This window comes from Balaenoptera acutorostrata, chromosome 7 (assembly GCF_949987535.1).
Source record: "Balaenoptera acutorostrata chromosome 7, mBalAcu1.1, whole genome shotgun sequence".
NCBI classification, from domain to species: Eukaryota; Metazoa; Chordata; class Mammalia; order Artiodactyla; family Balaenopteridae; genus Balaenoptera; species Balaenoptera acutorostrata.
In genome coordinates, this window is record NC_080070.1 from 77454130 (window position 1) to 77472492 (window position 18363).

At 41.0% G+C, this 18363-nt stretch overlaps 1 protein-coding gene across 4 annotated transcripts in view; it reads left to right on the forward strand.

Annotated features, from left to right (window-relative positions):
* The first annotated feature begins 276 nt into the window (after positions 1-276).
* KLHL7 (kelch like family member 7) overlaps positions 277-18363 on the forward strand; it is a 57301-nt gene continuing 39214 nt past the window's right edge. The window contains exons 1-3 of one of the 4 annotated variants that reach the window (XM_057549699.1): positions 505-642; positions 1119-1288; positions 14969-15099. Coding sequence is in view for 1 of the 4 variants with exons in the window: in XM_057549697.1 (XP_057405680.1) it covers positions 523-642 (120 nt within the window). In the remaining 3 variants the exon portion in view is untranslated. Of the gene's footprint in view, positions 643-1118; positions 1289-14968; positions 15100-18363 lie in introns of all 4 variants that reach the window. The other 3 variants (XM_057549700.1, XM_057549698.1, XM_057549697.1) reach the window with 3 other exon arrangements.

An 18363-nucleotide genomic window follows, 5' to 3' on the forward strand; every position in this document is an offset into this window, starting at 1 on the left:
ACTCTTTAATGTGTTCTACCACCCAATTATCCAAAAAAGATAATCTCGCCACGTAATCCAATTGTGTAAAATCTGTCTTGGGCAAAGGGAACGGCACGCGCATCCTCGGATCAGCTTGAAATGAAAACTCAGCCTGTGCGGAGAGGACGCAGGGCGCCAAACGCAAGAGGGCACCCTCGCCTCGCGCCGCTCGGAGCGGCGCGCCGCTGTGACGCGTAGGCTCCGCCCCATGCTCCCTTCATAGCGCCCCCGCCCCCTTGAGCGAAATGCGCAGACTCCTCCTCCGGGCTCTGCTTCTGCTGGAGACGCAGCGGAGTCACAGACGTCGCCTCCCCGCGTGCTTCTGAGGTTAGGTGCCGGGCCTTGTCCTACCGCAGTGGCCGCGCCGCGCGGTTCGGGAGCAGGGCGCTGCAGCCGCGGTCCCGGCCTCGGTGTTTGGTAAACAGAAGCCCCAGCGTGCCGGGAGCGTGCAACCCCTCGCCCGGCCCGGCGAGCCCCGGGCGTGAACCGCGCTGACGGAGGATGGCAGCCTCCGGGGTGGAGAAGAGCAGCAAGAAGAAGACCGAGAAGAAACTTGCTGCTCGAGAGGAAGCTAAACTGTTGGCGGGCTTCATGGGCGTCATGAATAACATGCGGAAACAGGTACCGCCTCTGTGGGAGTGACCGACGGCGTCGGGGAGGTGGTCCGGGACTCGGGCCCCTGTCAGCCGCGGCTGAAACCCGCGCCCCGGGGATCGCGACCCTCTTCTTCCTCTGTCCTCGCCCTTCCTTGCATTTTCGCACGCCGGCGAAGCCGCTGTCGGTGGAGGGTAGCGTTAAACAGTTCTCGAGCAAAAGTGCCTCGTCGTCCGCCGATGCTGTGGCTCCTGACTCCTATGGGGCCCCGTGGGCCGGCATTCGGCGTCGGGTATCGCTTGTATAGCAGCTGTGCCCTAGTTATCTCTTTGTGAGGCGAGGATCCCTCCATTGGCCAGCCGTTTTAAGGTGTCGTGAGATCTCGGGCGAAGAACCCCACTGGCACAGCCCAAACCGAAGCCCCCCAAGGAAGGGAGAAGCATTGCTGGCCTGACATCAGCTCCTCTAAAATAAGGATCCCCGCCCCCCTTCTGTGTTACCAGGGTGGAGCTAGTAGAAGACAAATCCTCCTGTACGTGTTAATTTAGAGCAGAAACAGCCGTGGATAAATACCGTGCCGCCTTTTAAGGGCACCGTGCGCCTCTGTTGAGAGGAGTTCTTTGTTCTTTGATGTGTGGCGTATTAGTGAAAGTCTTCAGCACGTCGGCGAAAGGTGGGTTATGAAAAGAATGGGTTTTAACGCCAGAGAATGTAGACTAGAGCATCTATTTGTTTTAAAATTCCATAGCATCTTATACCAGTAGGCGTAGAAAAGTCACTTGGTTATTTTCTCGTCCTGGCAGCTTTATTTCTAGAAATATGCATCCAGGAAGATTTGTGGGAATGTTTCAGTTTTGTGACCGTGGTCCTGTTTTTCATGACAAAAGCAGGACATGAGTATAAGTAACTGCAAAACCTAGTTTGCTCAGCTGGTGGTGCTGAAACCACACAACCCAGATTGGGACTGGAACCTACAGGCAGGGACTCGAATCCACCGTCTTTTAACTGAGATCACACACCTGGTCTCAGGACTTTAATGAAGCTCAGGTTCTTTTTTTGTTTTGGGGGGTTTTTTTTTTTTTTGGCTGCGCAGCGTGGCTTGTGGGATCTTAGTTCCCCGACCAGGAATTGAACCTGCGCCCTCGGCAGTGAAAGCTCAGAGTCCTAACCACTGGGCCTCCAGGGACTTCCCAAAGCTCAGGTAGTTTATGTCTCATGGCAGAAGGAATTCAGTGAAAGGCAAGGTGATAGGTAAGAAGTGGATTTATTTATAGAGATACACATTCCATAGACAGAACGCAATCTGTCTCAAAAGGCGAGAACGGCCTTGGGAGAAACACACTTCACAGAGTGAGGGCCATCGCAGAAGGCAAGAGTCCCCAAAATATGGGGTGGTTCGTTTTTATGGGCTGGGTAATTTCATAGACTAATGCGTGGGAGGATTATTCCAACTATTGCGGGGCGGGGGGTGGGAAGGGGCGGAGATTTCGAGGAACTGGGCCAACACCTACTTTTTGGCCTTTTATGGTTAACCTCAGAACAGTCAGGGCACTGGTGGGTGTGTCATTTAGCATATGCTAATACATCACAGTGAGCATGTAATGAGGAAGAAGGTCCACTGGAAGTCAGATCTTCCATCCTTTTGGACCTAGTTGGTTCTAACCAGTTTTTGTCATGTTCTATGGCTATGTCATTCTTTTAAAGGTTGTGCCCTGCCCCCTTTCCTCCTGTTTCAGTTCTGATGGGACTGTGGACAACAGTAGAGGAATTTAAGAGTTTTGTGAGGATATTAACTTTGGTTTCTTTAAGCAAACTCTGCTGGGGTCTTGTCTTTGTTCATCAGCTCCTGACATTGTGCATGACTGCAGTAGATATTTGTGGGAGTGCCTTTAAATCTTGCCTGGTCTTTGGGCTGAAGTAGCTGTGAATGCTTGAATTCAATATTTTATGTAACTTTCATGTATCTATTTCCATGTATACATTCATGTTCCTTTCCTGTGACCCTTTCTTACATTTAGGACACCACTGACTTTGCATTGCTGGTGCATTTAACTAGCGTCTGCCTCTAAAACGTAGTTGCACCGCAGTTCACCAGTGCCCACATTTGTTTCCAGCAACCCTCCCACTCCCCCAAATACGTGTTTTCATACGCAGACTGTAGCATTGTAAAGCATTGCCTCATTCCCTGTGTAGATGGGGTGCAACTGGGTTGCAGCATCAGATGTTTACTTGAGGAGGAGGGGATTGTCTGAGACTGTATGTTTAGCTTTTGGGGTTTAAAAATTGATTCATATCCATTTCTTAGACTTAGCTTTAAACAATATTAGCATCTACTTATTTACTGTTAAAATAGAAATACAGTTACTGAAATACCAGGATTCTGTTACTGAGTAGGAAGGGGAAAATGGATGCTGGGTGAGACATCAGGAATTTCTTCGACAATGGTTAACTGGCCTTAATCTGCCAGTTTCTCCTTTTGTCATTGGCTTTGCTTGTTATTCAGACAGTTCTCCAGTAACACTTTTACCAGCTTCATGGAATCCTGCATCTTTTGTAAGGTGGGCAGCTTCACTTTGCAGTTGATTTACATTATACATGTATTGTTCTGTTTAACATAACACAGAAGAGGCTCACCAAGAATGACTGACAAGGGCAGTTGATGGGAAGTGGCAGAAATAGAAGCTGGTCTGAGCCAGAGGAGGAATGTTTGAGTGAGGACCAGTTTTAAAAGTGTTCTTCTATGGTGAATACTTTTGTGTTATTACTATTTTTGCTTTCCCTTACGATCTCATTACTTTGGGGATCAGGATAATGAGTGCCTGGATGACAAGGGCCCCCAGAAACATCCCTATACAAATTTAAGAACACTGTGAAATTAGAATTCCTGAATCCCAATTCGTGCTCTATCATTAATTAGTTTTGTGATATTAGAAAAAGATTTAGGTCATTTCATCTCTCTGTAGCATTGCAGCCAATCTGTACGTAGTGGTGAAAGGGGGTTCTGCTGAGCCCGCAGCCTCAGCTTCCAGTGGAGCCTTTTCCTCCTTTATCCTTTCAGTCATTTCTAGCCTTTTGTTTTTAAGTAAACTTTACAATGAAGTATAGGATTCACGAAAAGGATCCAAATCATAAATGTGCAGCTCAAAGAATTACTGCAAAACGAACACATCCCCTCCAAGAGAAAGAAATTGGCTAGTACACCAGAAAGTCTCCACCTTGTGCCCTTCTCAATTGCTACCCCCTCAAAGGTAACCACTATTCTAATTTCTACTACCATAGATTTGTTTGTCCTGTTTTTGAACTTGTATACATGGAATCATACAGTATATACTTGTGTGTCTTGCTTTCTTAAAGCTAGCATTTTTTTTTAATTTTTGAATTTTATTTTATTTATTTTTTTATACAGCAGGTTCTTATTAGTTATCCATTTTATACATATTACTGTATAAATGTCAATCCCAATCTCCCAATTCATCCCACCACCACCACCACCACCCCGCCACTTTCCCCCCTTGGTGTCCAAGTCTAGAAACTGTCATACAGAGTGAAGCAAGTCAGAAAGAGAAAAACAAATATCGTATATTAACGCATATATGTGGAACCTGGAAAAATGGTACAGATGAACCGGTTTGCAGGGCAGAAATTGAGACACAGATGTAGAGAACAGACTTATGGACACTAAAGCTAGCATTTTGTTTGTGAGATTTATCTATATTGTTGTGTGTTGCTCTAGTCCGTCTTCATTGTGTGTAATATCCCATTGTATAAATACACCAGAATTTATCCATTCTATCATGTTGGGTATTTGGGACTGTTAAAAGTAGTGCTTTGAATATTTTTGTACATTTTGTACATGACTCTTGATGTGTACATGTATGCATTTCTGCATTTTTGTTGGGAAATACCCAAGCGTGGAGTTGTTGAGTCATAGGTTAGGCTACATTCAGCTTTAATAGATCCTGTGGTACAATTTCCGAAGTTGTGCCAGTTCACACTTTGGCCAGCTCTGTATGAGAGAGGCTTTTGCTCTACATCTTTGCTAACACTTGATATTGTCAGTCTTTATAACATTAGCCATTCTAGTGGATGTATAGTGGCATCTTATTTAATTTGGTTGAGCACCTTTTCATTCATTTTTCCAACTCTTTTTTAGATTAATGTTATTATCTGTTACACTAGAAAGGGGCTCTACAAAGCAGGGCAGGGTCAAAGTCACTCTTGCAGGTACCCAGTGCTATTGCTATTGTGTTAATGAAGTCCAGAAGACCCTTAACAATTGAGAGATGTTTTGAGAACTTTCTGAGTACCACTACAGTTCACAGTTTCCTCAGGTTAAATGAATTAAAACATAATTAGAATTTTAAAGCTTATGTTAAAGCCCCATTGAGAGTTAAGTGAGAGAACCACAAAGCTGATTTGAGGATTGGATGCTGGGCAGTCACCTGGGCTCACTTACTAACTGAAATGACTCAGCTTCTGTATACTCACCTCTCCAAGACTGTCAATTACTACATGTCATTAATCTTTAGGGTCTCTTGTGAATAATCCAAACCTTCTGCATTAAATCCTCAGTAATAGAAACACCAGCCATTCTCCAAAGTGTTTTATATGCTTGTCTCATTTAATTTTCATAACAACTCCCATTGACAACTCCCATTATCCAGATCTTCCTATTCTTAACTCTGTTCTATTTTCTCTTTTTGTCTGTCCAGTTTAGGAGATATATCTCTCTCTTCACTGTCTTTTCAATGTCCTAAGCTTTCTTGGCCCTCAGTCCTTTATTCACATCCTTTGGGCAAAAAGCATTGATGACTGTTTACCTTCTTTGTGCAAGGCTTCTAAGCACAACTGAAGAATATTCCATTACTGGGCAGTCCTCTGCCAGGTGAGTCCTAACTTCAGCTGGGCTGGCAGTACTACTGGTGAGCAGTTCTACTTACTATTTATTTTACTGTTTTCCTCTAACCCAAGCCCTTACTCTGTATCCTCATTTTCAGTACATCATCTCTCTTTTGACATCACAAATAAATGGAAGTCATTAGTCTGGAACTATCTAACTTTTAACTTTCCACCACCAAATCTATAAACCTGTTTTGGCACCTTTTTTTATTCTGCTGCAATGGATAAAGCCATTTAAAGCCAGTACTTTCACCTGGGCTTTGACTTTCTCAGTACTAGTGTAGTCAGAAAAGTTACACCATTAGTTATTCTTTCTTTGTTAAGTATCTTTAACTTCTCCTTCTCTGCTGGATTCTAGCCATCAACATTTAGGCATGTTTTAACCTCTCTAGCCTTTAAACTAACCAACAAACCAATACACTTCTTCTTAGTCTCAATATTTCCCTGTAAATAAAATCCCTCTCCCCCTTGTTAAAACCAAAAGGTGGGTAGAGTCACTGCCTCTTGGCTCACTGTTTATCTATTCCCCTATTTCAGTTTGGCTTTCTAACTTATCCATTTAGATGAATACTTGTTGAGAACCCATTGTGTGAGACCTACTTACCATAAAATGGCAGGTACAAGAGACTGATAAAAGACCAGTGTGACTGGAGCACAGAACATAAGGGGAGGATGGTGCAAGATGAAATTGGAGAAGTAGCTAAAGATCTGCCCGTGTATAGCCTCATAAGTCAAGTTAGGGGGTTTTGCCTTTATTCTAAAACCCTTTCAAATATACGTGTGTATAAGAGGAGGAATAGGTGTATCAGTTTTTCTTTTGAAAAAGATGATTGACTGCTCTATGGTGAATGAATTAGCTCTCAGAGTAGAAGCTGGCAGACCAAACAGGAAGTTGTTACAGTAGCGCAGTGAGATGGTCCTTTGGACTAAGGTGATAGCAGCAATGGCAATATCAATAAAGAAAAGATGGTATATTCAAGAGATTTAGGGGGTAAGATCAACAGGACTTAGTGATGGTAACAATATGTGGTTGTGATGACTAAATTAGAAAAACAAATTAAGATAACTTAAAACAGAACCTGATAATGAGTAAGCTCTCAATAAATGTTGGCTATTTTTGCTGTTGTTGTGATGGTGGTGGTTGATTGGATGCTGAGGGGTTCTGTACAAGATGTCATTTATGACCTCCAGGGTTCTGAAATGCATAACTAGATGGATGATGACACAGTTCTCTGAGAGAGGAGATACTGGAAATGGATCAAGGCTTTGAGGAAAGGATTATAGTTTGTGTTTTAGATAGTTTAGTTTGCAGTGCCCCTGAGACATTAGGGTATCTGATGAGTTGACAGGTCTGGAGAGTTGTGGGTTAAAAGTATAAATTTAAAAAAAAAAAAAAAAAAAAAAGTATAAATTTTTGAGTTATTTGCATATAGAAGATAAACTTCATTGAAGCTGTGGCGAGTTAAGAATCTAGGATAAAGGCTGGGTAGGGAATGAGCCTGTAAAGAAGACAAAAAAGTAGTGGCCAGAAGAGTAGGAGGAAAATGAGAGTTTTGAGGATCAGAGAAGAAATTGTTTCAGAAGGAAGATGACAAATTTTGATGCCTAAGAGAAGTCAGAGTAAGATTAGAACTAGAAACGTTCAGAGGATATAGCAACAAAGAGGGGTTTATTGACTGTGATGAGAGTTGTTTTGATGGGGAGACAGATGGAAGTCAGATTAGTGTGAGTAGGATATGAGAAAATTGAGACAGTTCATTTGAGATTTGGCCCTGAAGGGAGTGAGGGAATCAAATAAAGGCTTTTTAAATGGAAGATGTATGTGTGTTTAAAAACTAGTAGGAAGAATTCATTTGAAATGGCGAGGTTTAATGTATGTGAAACAGAATGGGTGATTGATAGATGATTCCTGAGATGAAGTCCAAAGTAAAGGTGAGTAATCTCCTGTGGGAGGAGGATGGTTCCTCTTCCATAGGAGTGGGAAGGAGGAGAGGGTTGGTAGGTACATAGGTGGGTGTGTTTGGAATCAAGAGAATGAAGGAGTTCCTATCTAGAGGCTTTTGTTTTCTCTGAAAAGTAGGAGATGAGATTATCTGCTAAAATGAAGGAGGAAGAAGATGAAGCTGGAGGTTAAGGAAAGTTGTTTTTGTGAAGAATAGAAATGGTATGATGGCTGGTAGTGTGGTTTTGTTTTGTTGCTGTTTTGGCCGCACCGCATGGCGTGTGGGATCTTACTTACCCGACCAACCAGGGATCAAATCCATACCCCCTGTAGGAGTCCTAACCACTGGACCGCCAGCGAATTCCCAATATCTAAGTCGTCGTCGTCTTTTTTTTTTTTTTTTTTGCCACACCACACAGCTTGTGGGATCTTAGTTCCCTGACCAGGGATTGACAGCAGTATTTTTTGAGGTTAATTATCATGAACTTATAATGAATATTTATCCTTAACCTGGCCTTCAAAGCCCTGTCATAAAGGTTCTATGACTCGCTTCCCTTCCTACTCATGCTTCAGTTCTTTATTTTTTTTATTTTTTAAGATTTTTTTTTATGTGGACCATTTTTAAAGTCTTTATTGACTTTGTTACAGTACTGCTTCTGTTTTATGTTTATGGGGTTTTTTTGGCCCCGAGGCATGTGGGATCTTAGCTTCCCCGACCAGGGATTGAACCCGCACCCAGGATTGAACCCCGCACCCTCTGCATTGGAAGGCAAAGGCTTAACCCCCAGGGAAGTCCCTCAGTTCTTACTTTAAAAGCCACTTCTTCCCTGAATGCCCTAGGTTATGTCAAGCCCCTCTATTACATACGCTCTTACAGCACTCTATTCCTTTCTTTCATGCATTTATCAGCTCTATAAAGGCAATAAACACTATTTAGTTTAATGCATGTCTTTGCTACTAGGCTCTAAGCTCCATGAGGGCAGGGACTGTGTTTGGCTTGTTCGGCTATATTGCCAACATCTACCACATAGGTGCTCAAATGTTTGTTAATACAATAGTTGATATCATATGTATGGTTGATAACACCTAGAGGATGAGTGGACAGAGGATCTGGGTAGCATCAACATTTTAAAGGATAGGAAGAAAAGTGCGTTGGAGATTAAGGTGTGGGAGGAAGAAAGACAGCAGGGAATAATGTCATTGAAACCAAGATTAAGTTACAAAAGAGAGCCAGTCGGGAGTATCCAGTGCTATAGGGAGGTCAAAAAAGAGAGTGTCCAGTGGATTTGAAAATTGGTGGTTTTAGCAAGTAAAGTTTTAATGGAATGGTGGGGGGGGGGAAGCAAATTTTAGAGGACAAAGCAGGGACAGAGTGGGGAATACATGGAGAGGAAACTGCCCCCTTTGTGGCCCAAGCTTTCCCAGATGGGATCAATGTTCTGCTAAACTCTGTAGTATCTAGTGCATACTGTCATCATGACACCATGTGTGTGTTGAATAAATGAGTACAGAAGCACATCTTAAGAGAGACATGATTGTATTAAAATTACCTTCTGAGAAGAAGGGGGACAGCCAAGATTTGGGAGATGCAAGGACCAGGGTAGCCCCAAAAGCCTCTGGCCTTTTTCTAGGACAGTGTCTTCATTGCACCTCACCTCTGACTACTTGCAGTCTGTTTCTCTTTCAGAATTTCAAATCCTGGAGAGAGAGGAGCTGATAGACGTAGTTTGGGTTAAATGTTAATCCTGTGAATAAATTATTCTAAGCAGAATAGGGCCATGTAGCACAAACATGATCTTGAAAGGCCCATGAATTGAGGCCATTTCCTGAGAAGGAAGAATTGTAAGTCAGGTGGCTACTCCAGTTGGCATCTACTACAAAGATTCATATTAGTGAAATCACTGATAAATTTTTTAGTACATAATACAGCATATAATTTAGTTACATTCTGTTGAGCTGTCAAAAAATGTGGTTGATTAACATTTAAGAGAGACACTCTTAAGAATATGCCATCTTAAAGATGTTTAAAAAAAATATATGCCATCTTATTTCAGGTTAGCTTACTGGAAAATGGTGTGCCAGGATTAAATGAGTTCTGCCTTAGACCTTCTCTTTGAGTTGCAATTAAATTGAATCACAATTTAATATTACACTGTAAGCTATTACTGGGAAAAATTATTTTAGAATGGTTTTGTGTCTTCTATAAAACTTCTTTTAGCAATTTTGCCTTTAGTCACTCATTGCTTTAGGAAGCAGCATGCTATAGTGGAAATAACATGGACATTGGATTCACACAGATTTCTGGGTTTGAATTCTGCTCTGTCTTCTTACTAATTGTGTGACGTTGAGCAAGTCGATTCTTCAGCCTTTTGTGCTCCTATGTGCACAATGATCATAATATCCTACCTTACTGATGTTGGGACTAGTGAGAGAAAGAATGTGAAAACTCTTGATAAATTATTCCGTGTTACACAGATATTGTTGGTATTGTTATTATCACAGTGAATCTGCTGGGATTCTTGGTTACCAGCAACAGAAACCATTCTGTCTTAAGTAAAAGTAATTTATTGCAAGGGTATCGGGAACTTACACCGTTCACCGTAGGCTGGAAGATGAGCAGTCCTGGCAAACAAGCCTAGGGATTCTTTGGTAGCTAGGCTGCAGAAACCCTGGAGTCAAGGTTGCAATGCAGGAACAGTCTGGACGACTTGCTGGTGCCACCATAAAGACACCCCGTTGTCCCCGACACAGCGCCCCATCTTTCTGTCATTCACCCAAGATTCAGAATCCTGGAAGTAGGTGTCTAATTGGTTGGCCTTAGATTGTTTGCCAGATTAGGGCTCTGCTAAGGAGTGAATAGAAGAATTATCTGACTTAACTTGTTCCATAACGAGAGGCAGGCTCTGAGAATTGCCCTCTCCCCAAGATAGTTCATAATGAGGATTTTTTCCAGAAATGAGAGTTTGGGGTTCTAGGAGGCAGGGGAAATTGGATGCTAGATGGCCAGAATCCACAAATATCCACTATGACCTATACCTTAGGTGTCCAGTGCAAACATGCATGCCCTTATTCTGTCCTATAATTTTTTAAAAATTATATATATATATCACCAATTAAATTTTTTCACTTACCATATCTAACTCCAAGATCACTTGGTGATATCCATTTCTTCTATAGGCATTTTAAGACCCTAAGGGTATATGTAATAATAGATTCTTTATACGATCGTGGAGGGGAAAGGAAACTAGTTAACACTTAGGTAAATATAAAAGCAAAGATGAAAATAAAAGTAGAAGCCACATTCATTGTTTATTATTTTTTCATTGTTGTTATTTGTGACTTCTTCCTTCACTGGCTACTCCTATTCTTTGTCTTTAGCCAACCCCTTAAGGTTCTTTATCTGATGGGGTGACCTGATCTTTTATTCCTAGGTATCTTGAACCTTTGGTCTTGCCTGTATAGGGTTACTTTAGTCTTACATTAACATTTACCACTGCAGTTGGCAGTACTAGTGTTGGGTCTGGGATTTGATTTTATGCTACTTAAAAGCTGATTAGTTAGCCTGTTGCTGTTTAATGGATGCTGGCAGAAGACATGAGACTCCTAGGTCAGAGACAACAGACTTGATTGTTCACAGCACAGCATCACCAGCGTCAGCGTGTATGCATCCGTTCCCCTTGCCCCACAGGTACTTTGAGGGTGACATGGTGGGACCCAGATGGATGTTAGGGTTTGTGTTGCAGCTAAGGAATAAACAGTAAGGAATCTGCCACTTTTATAGCAAATGATAGGCAAGCTTGCTGTTTATCCTGGAGGGGAGACATTATCTCACCCTTATGGTCGCTTTTCTGCCAACAAAACCCTGAGAAATGATGGCCTGGGTAAAAAGTGGTAGAGCCTTGCATTCTTGGCATGTCCAGGAAGATACGCAGGAACTCGAGACCCATAGAGAACTGTCTCACCCAACAACCAGAAGGTATCCAAGGGGGTCCCCCGAGTTCCAGTCATCTTCTGTCCCATGGAGGAAGAGCAACAACTTTTTTCTTGATGGCCAGGATCAGGCGCCTACCCAAATGTAATAACTTTTTACCGGTGGCATGAGGAGGCCAAAATGGCCAGGTCACAGTGTTAACTGTCCATTCTGTGGAAATGTTGTTATATCGCTTGATTAAATGATTCTTCTTTTGGGTCCCCATATCTCTAAACTGCTAGCAGAACCCACCTCCAGAAAGACTAATTGCTGAGATCAGAAACAAAATTTCTGTAAATGAATCCTTAAGCATATTAGTGAGGGGAGCCTCTTCCATGCCTTGGTTGCCAGGCTAGTTCTGGCTAGAACCCATTCTATCTATACAAATTAAGTGAAATCCACCTAATTTGTATAGATAGAATGAAAATGGATTCAGCTGCTTAAAGAAAAAGGTTTGAAAACCACTGATCTGAGGCTTTTCCCTGAAAAGAGAATAAACTGTGTGTGTCTTTCTGTGTCTAAGCGGTGTTGAGAACAGAGGATTTGCAGGGGTGGTCTTAAGCAAAGCCTCATCTTCCAACTTTATTTTACTAGAGAAGCACTGCATATAGGGGATTACCAGGTAGTTGCCCATCTGTCAATAGGGTGTTCTATTATGTCTCAGTTGGCTGTTGATCTCTACATAAACTCCCTGAGTTGAGAATCTCAGAGAGCTGAATGGTAGAATTCAGGCACCAAATCCCCTCACAAAAGTTGGCTGGACAAAGTACTGTGAGTTCGAATTACCAGGTTTGCTTTGTCTTTTAGTTGTTCTGTTTTCTTACTGGCACAGGGAGTGCTTTGTTCTATCTTAAATGCTGACAAGGCATCCTCTATCAATGACTGTTCCTTTTTGTAGCCTCTGAAGAACAGTTGAAGAGGTTATTTACATTTTTACTCCAGAAAGCTCTGGAATGGGTCGATACCTCTTAAGTTAACTCTAGACTGGAAGGTCATTTCCATTTCTCATCTCAAATTTTTCTCAGCCAAGATGTCATTCATAGTTCTCCGGATTGTCTGCAGTGAACCGAATGACAGCACTCCATCTAATTCCATACTAGCAACAGAAAATCCCCCAAATTTGTCTGTTATGAACCCTCTTATCATTAAATTCCCACATTTATAATCTCCCTGTAAATTAAAATTAAAGCAATTGAAAGGCAAAAGTCTGCTCTCCCTGGTTTCTTAAACTGCTCAGTCTCAGCCAGAAGGCGTTCACTTAAGTGTTTGGGTCAAGTCAGGGTAACTTCTTCAGCAGCTTCAGCGTAGGCTGTCTTCCATTGGAATAGATAAAGTTAGTTTAGCACCTCCAAAGCTGAACATCTCCAATTTCAAGGTAGTTTGTGTCACATGTTTTCAGTATGTCAAAGGGTCTCTGGGACTTTTAAGATTAGCATAGTGTCACCCCCACCCCTACAAACCTGAAAAGATACAAGCACATCTCCTCTCTCTACAATAAATAGTGCAGATGTTGACACATTATTATACAGTCCTAACCCACCTTATTGTTCCCAGCCAAAAACAGATAGAAACTTCGTTTCTGGAGGAACAGGGTTTTCAAAGTAAGAAAATCTTGGCTTTTGGTTTTGACAGATTGCCAGTCTGTGTCAGCTCTCTGTAATTGATAGACCCTAAGACTAAACTCAGCTGGGAAGAATCACTTATCAAGAGGCTAATAGGGACACTATGTTTACTGGATAGGGAAGGAATTTCACATATGCATAATAATGTTTCATTGGCATATGATACATTGTTTTTCACGGGCAAAATGTTAGGTATTTGCCAGGGGGATTTCTCAGCTGCTCAGTCTCTTAGAGTTTCTTTTTTCCCCTTGTTGTCCATCCTGCACGTTTAAAGATTAATTTTCATTTCTTTTTTGAACCCTGTGGTCCTGGCCACTCAGTGCAGAAATGATTGAGTTTTGTCTAGTGACAAACTCTTCCCTCCCTTTTGGGAGGAGAGTGATCCACATTTGTGACAGGCAGTTGTGCAGAGCACAGTTTGTGGCCTTGAATTCTCTACAGTTCTAATCCTCCTGGTTGTTCTGCACCTTTGTGTCCTCATTAGAAGCCTCACCTCCTGTGAAATTCCTTATATATATACATATACATGTATATGTTTAAAATATATTGAAGTATAGTTAATTTACAATGTTGTGTTAGTTTCAAGTGTACAGCACAGTGATTCAGTTTCTTTATATACATTAATCCTGTCTCTTGGAAGAGCCTTTTCTTTTTTCCCCTCCATTTGTCTCAGCTGGAGTGTGACCTTTAACAGATTCCTCTAAGGCCTGTGGCCCTTTACAGTGTGCTCCTCAAAACCTTGCCTTTCTTCATTTTTTGTTTTCCAGGCCTTGGAAACTTGGTGGTAGCAGACACATTCCTTTCTGTTACCTATTTGTGTCAAAATGGGCTGTGTCTTTGTGTCTGTTCCTTCCAGACAGCCCCAGCTGAGTTATTAACCTGTTTTTAAGTTGAATACTTTCCTATCCGGTAGAGCTAACATTGTTTAGATCAAATGCCTCTTTTCCTTTTCTTTTTGGGCCCAGATGTTTTGCTAACCTACTTCTACTAGTGCCTTTCAAAGTCTATAGATTTTGCCATGGTGGAAAATAAGAGGTCTGTGCGTTCAGGATTACTGCCAACCCTTACCACCCTCAGTAAGGTAATTTTAATTATGGGGAAGCCCAGCATCTAACTTAGGTCTGGACTATGTCTGAATTATTTGGCTTCCCTTAAGGTGACCTAGTACTCTCCCTTAGTCTTATCTCCACAAACTTCCCATATACATTGCACTAGAGCATATACCGTTCCTGTCTTCCCACCAGATCACCTTGCAGATTATTTAATAATGCATGAAATACTCTATTGCTGCTCTTCCTTTTCCCTTTTCAAATCAATCTGAACTTATTGTAATCACCTACTATAATTGTCCCAGGCTTTTGAGGGCAGTCCTTTAATTATGTGTTTGATTTCTTACCTTTAGCTTTAAAATAAATCTTATAAAAAAATTCCAGGATCAAGCTTCTTTCTGAGATAAACGATTTAGTCTGCTCCTGAATTCTTTCTTCCTTCATTGTATCTCTTTGGTCCATATTACTTTTGTATAAATATCAATAAAAATAACTTTTTTGTGTTTCCTAATCTCGTCTTTTAAAGAACAGTTATACCAAAGTTTATCTCCTTTCCCTTTTGAAGCTGTTTGGCCTAGCTTGTCATATGTTTCCCTTAAGGAAGGAAATCCCCTTTTCCTTTATTAATCTAGGTGTGTTCCTTTGTTTTTCTTTAACTTTCCCACTCGCCTTATTGTGATTATACATGTGTTTAAGCCCAGTGCTGTTTTTCTTGCTTTTCTGAACAAAGATGATTTCCAAAGAGGCCTTTTAAATTTTTTCTCTTAACCTTTGGGTTTATTATGGCTTTGTTGAGACTTTTCTAGTATCTCAATCCAACATGATGATTTACCCTATATAATAAGGGTTCCATTTTCGTTTATCCTTTCAGTGATTTAAATCCACCACCCAACTATAGTTGAATCTACAGTCTACCCAGGGATTTGTACCCAGGGTCAACTTGAAATCACGCTGGGAGGGACTGATTGCAGAACCTTGTTGACAAGCTACATAAATCCAAAGGTTAGTCATTCCTCAGTCCTCTCCTTGGGATACAGTAAAGAATAGAATTTGGGACAGCTGCTTGCATGCCTCCTACTAATGCCAGCACATATTGTTAAAAGCTAGAACCTCATGCAATGCTGTGGAGCTTACAGGAACCTAAAGTGCCTTTTGCAGTCCTGTCTGGCAAATACATAAAGAGAGCAAAAGGTTATTCCACTAATGCATGCCTAAAATGCTTGCCTGTTTTGAGGTCTTTCCAAACCAAAGGACTCTTCCCTCAAAAGTGTCTAATACTTGCAAACACTAAAGTAGCACCAAAGTTTCTGTTTGCCTCTGTTTGAGTGTCTATGCATATGGATTTGAGGGGCCCTCTTCTTCTTCTGGTTCTAAATATTTGAGAAGTAGAGGTAGGAGACAGATAAATTAATGGTGATGACAGACTAGTGAACATGGCATTGAGTTGAGCATAAAATGGGCTTCCTCTTCTTTTTCCCCTTAACCGAAAACTTACCCAGTCTGAGGCAGAGCAGCTGAGGAATGGGAACAGTCCTCTCCTGCCATAGATAGGGGCAAGCCTCCCAATGAATTATGTTCTACTTTGGGGGCAGATTAATGGAAGAAGAGTGAGCCAGGAGGCCTGGCTGTGTGTGGTCAGTGACCTCTACCATGCTCTTGCTCATCCTGTAGTCACTCTTCCACAAGCGACAGATGGAGAAAAGGACTGAAACTTCCTTCCCAGTACTTACCTTCCCCAGAGGAAGAGAGAGGACTTCATGACAGAGAAATCTGTTGTTTCTCAAATTGATATGTTATCCCATTTTTTCAATTATCAAATCTCTCACCACATTTTTTAAATTAAACTTTATTTTTTTTTAGATCAGTTTTAGGTTTAACAGAAAAATTGAGCAGAAAGTGCAGTTTTCATTTACCCCCGTTGCCCCTCCCCCCCGCCCCAGTTTCCCCTATTATTAACATCTTGTCTAAGTGTGGGGCATTTGTTACAATGGATGAGCCATTGTTACATTACTGGTTCACTCTTTGTGTTGTACATTCTGTGGGTTTTGACAGATGTATAATGACATATATCCACTGTTAGAGTATCATACAAAATAATTTCCCTGCCTTAAACATTACCTGTGCTCCACCTTCTCACTACATATGTGAAATGGTATCTTTATCATATGCCAAATGCCCGTTAATGTGGATCCCTCACATTTCTTAAATTTATTTCTCAACATTTAATTATTTTGTTGCTGCTATGACTGGGATTTTTATTTCTCTAATTTTTGTGTTTTTCTAATGGCATATTACATCTAATTGCTTTTTCATGTTTTATCTTATTTGTCTAGCCACCTTACTAACTTTTCTTATTAGTTCTACAAGTGTTAAATTGATTTATCTTTATTTCCTTAGTGATATGGCTAAAATTTCCAGAACAGTGTGACAGGGGGTGTGTGTGTGTGTGTGTGTGTGTGTGTGTGTGTGTGTATTTCAAACTTGACTGAGAATGTCTCTCCTGTTTCACTAGTTTGCTGTTGATTCTGATGAATGACCTTCAACATACAGACACATCATTTTCTTTACTAAAGAATCTCAGGAAATGAATTTTTAATTTTATCAAACACCCTTTTGCCCATATATTGAAGTTTTTCTTTTTTTTTTGGCCAAGCCTCATGGCATGCAGGATCTTAGTTCCCTAACCAGGGATCGAACCCGTGCCCCCTGCAATGGAAGCACGGAGTCCTAACCACTGGACCACCAGGGAATTCCCTGAAGTCCTTCTACATGAAAATTTTCTCTTTTAACCTGTCAGTATGATGAATTACATTTATGGAATTATCATTCTTGAACCCTTCTTGCATTCCTAGAACAATACCCTGCTGGATTCAGTTTGCAAATACTTGACAGATCTGTAAATGAGACACCTAAAGGAGGAAAAAGTCCAAAGAAAATGTGACCAAAATAGCAACCAACAGTTTAAAAAAAAAAATGAAGACAGCAAGGAAACAATAAATAGTATTTAAAAAGATGGCATATGTAAGATGAAACATAAGTTATCAGTAATAAATAGGAGGGATTCAACTAAACCCTACTAAAAATAGTCCTTAGATGGTGAGAACTTCAGACTAAGTTACACAAAAATCTATGCTGTTTATAAGAGGCTAAAAATTCAAAAGCTGAAAATAATAAATACAAAGATATAATTTTGGGAGGACATAAACAGAGAAATTTCAAGGTTTTTTGGTTTGTTTAATCCAGTGAAGATGTATTGTTCAAAAGGTAGTTTTGTTTGTTTTGTTTCTCTTCCATTCACCTAGGACTTGTTACCTCTCAATATCCAGATCACCTGAATCTCTGTCTCTTCCCATTTCCTGTCTTTGCGTACACCTCTTCCCCGGAGAATTGATAGCAGGAGGGACCTCTCTTTTTAGGTCAGTCTCATTTCTTGTTGAATAGGACCTATTCATCTATTGTAGTCCAGTCAAATAAGTGCACCATTTGGATATAAAACATTGCTCCCATTTCACCTCCTCCTACTCGCCACACACAGCATTAATATCTGGCTAGAGATTAATCTTAGACTAAGACTAAATTGTACAGAGATCCCTCTGATTTCTCTAATTTCCTTCAGTGCCTGTAAATTCACTACACTAACATTCCCCATTCCTGAGTATGCCTTGGAAAGGTTTTTTGCTACATTTCAGTTTACCTTTACATTTTCTGGAACTTCCCATCAGCAGCCATAGGTCCCTCCCCTATCTAATTTGCTTGCTATTCTGTCAGTATTCTTTCTTCCTCTCCCTCCTTTTTTCCTTCCTTCCCTCCCTCCCTTCTCCCTTTCTCTTTCTTTATCTTCAGCAACTTGATCAGCTTGTTTTGATAGTAACCAAATAGTTGGCTTGGTTTTGCTACCTGGTATTTTTGGGTGCGGCAAAATCACCTGAGAGCTATGCCTATTCTGTACCCCCTCCCCAAATAAAAGGAAATAAAAATTTAAGACACTGTTGGAATAACAGTAGCTTTAACTATAATCTGCATATAATTTCTAAGCAATAGTCTATAGGCCTTATAAAAAAATATTTAAGTAAGCTGTAAGAGTGAAATGTTCATCCCTTAGCCCATTAATTGGGACTCATCTCTTTTCTCATGCTAAGCATTACCATCTTATTTGGGTTTTTTATTCATGAAGTAATAAAGTAGGAAATAGCAGTGATTTATCTATCAGAAACTATATCAGTAGTTTCAGTAAAATACTTAAAATTTGCAAAATGCCATATCCTC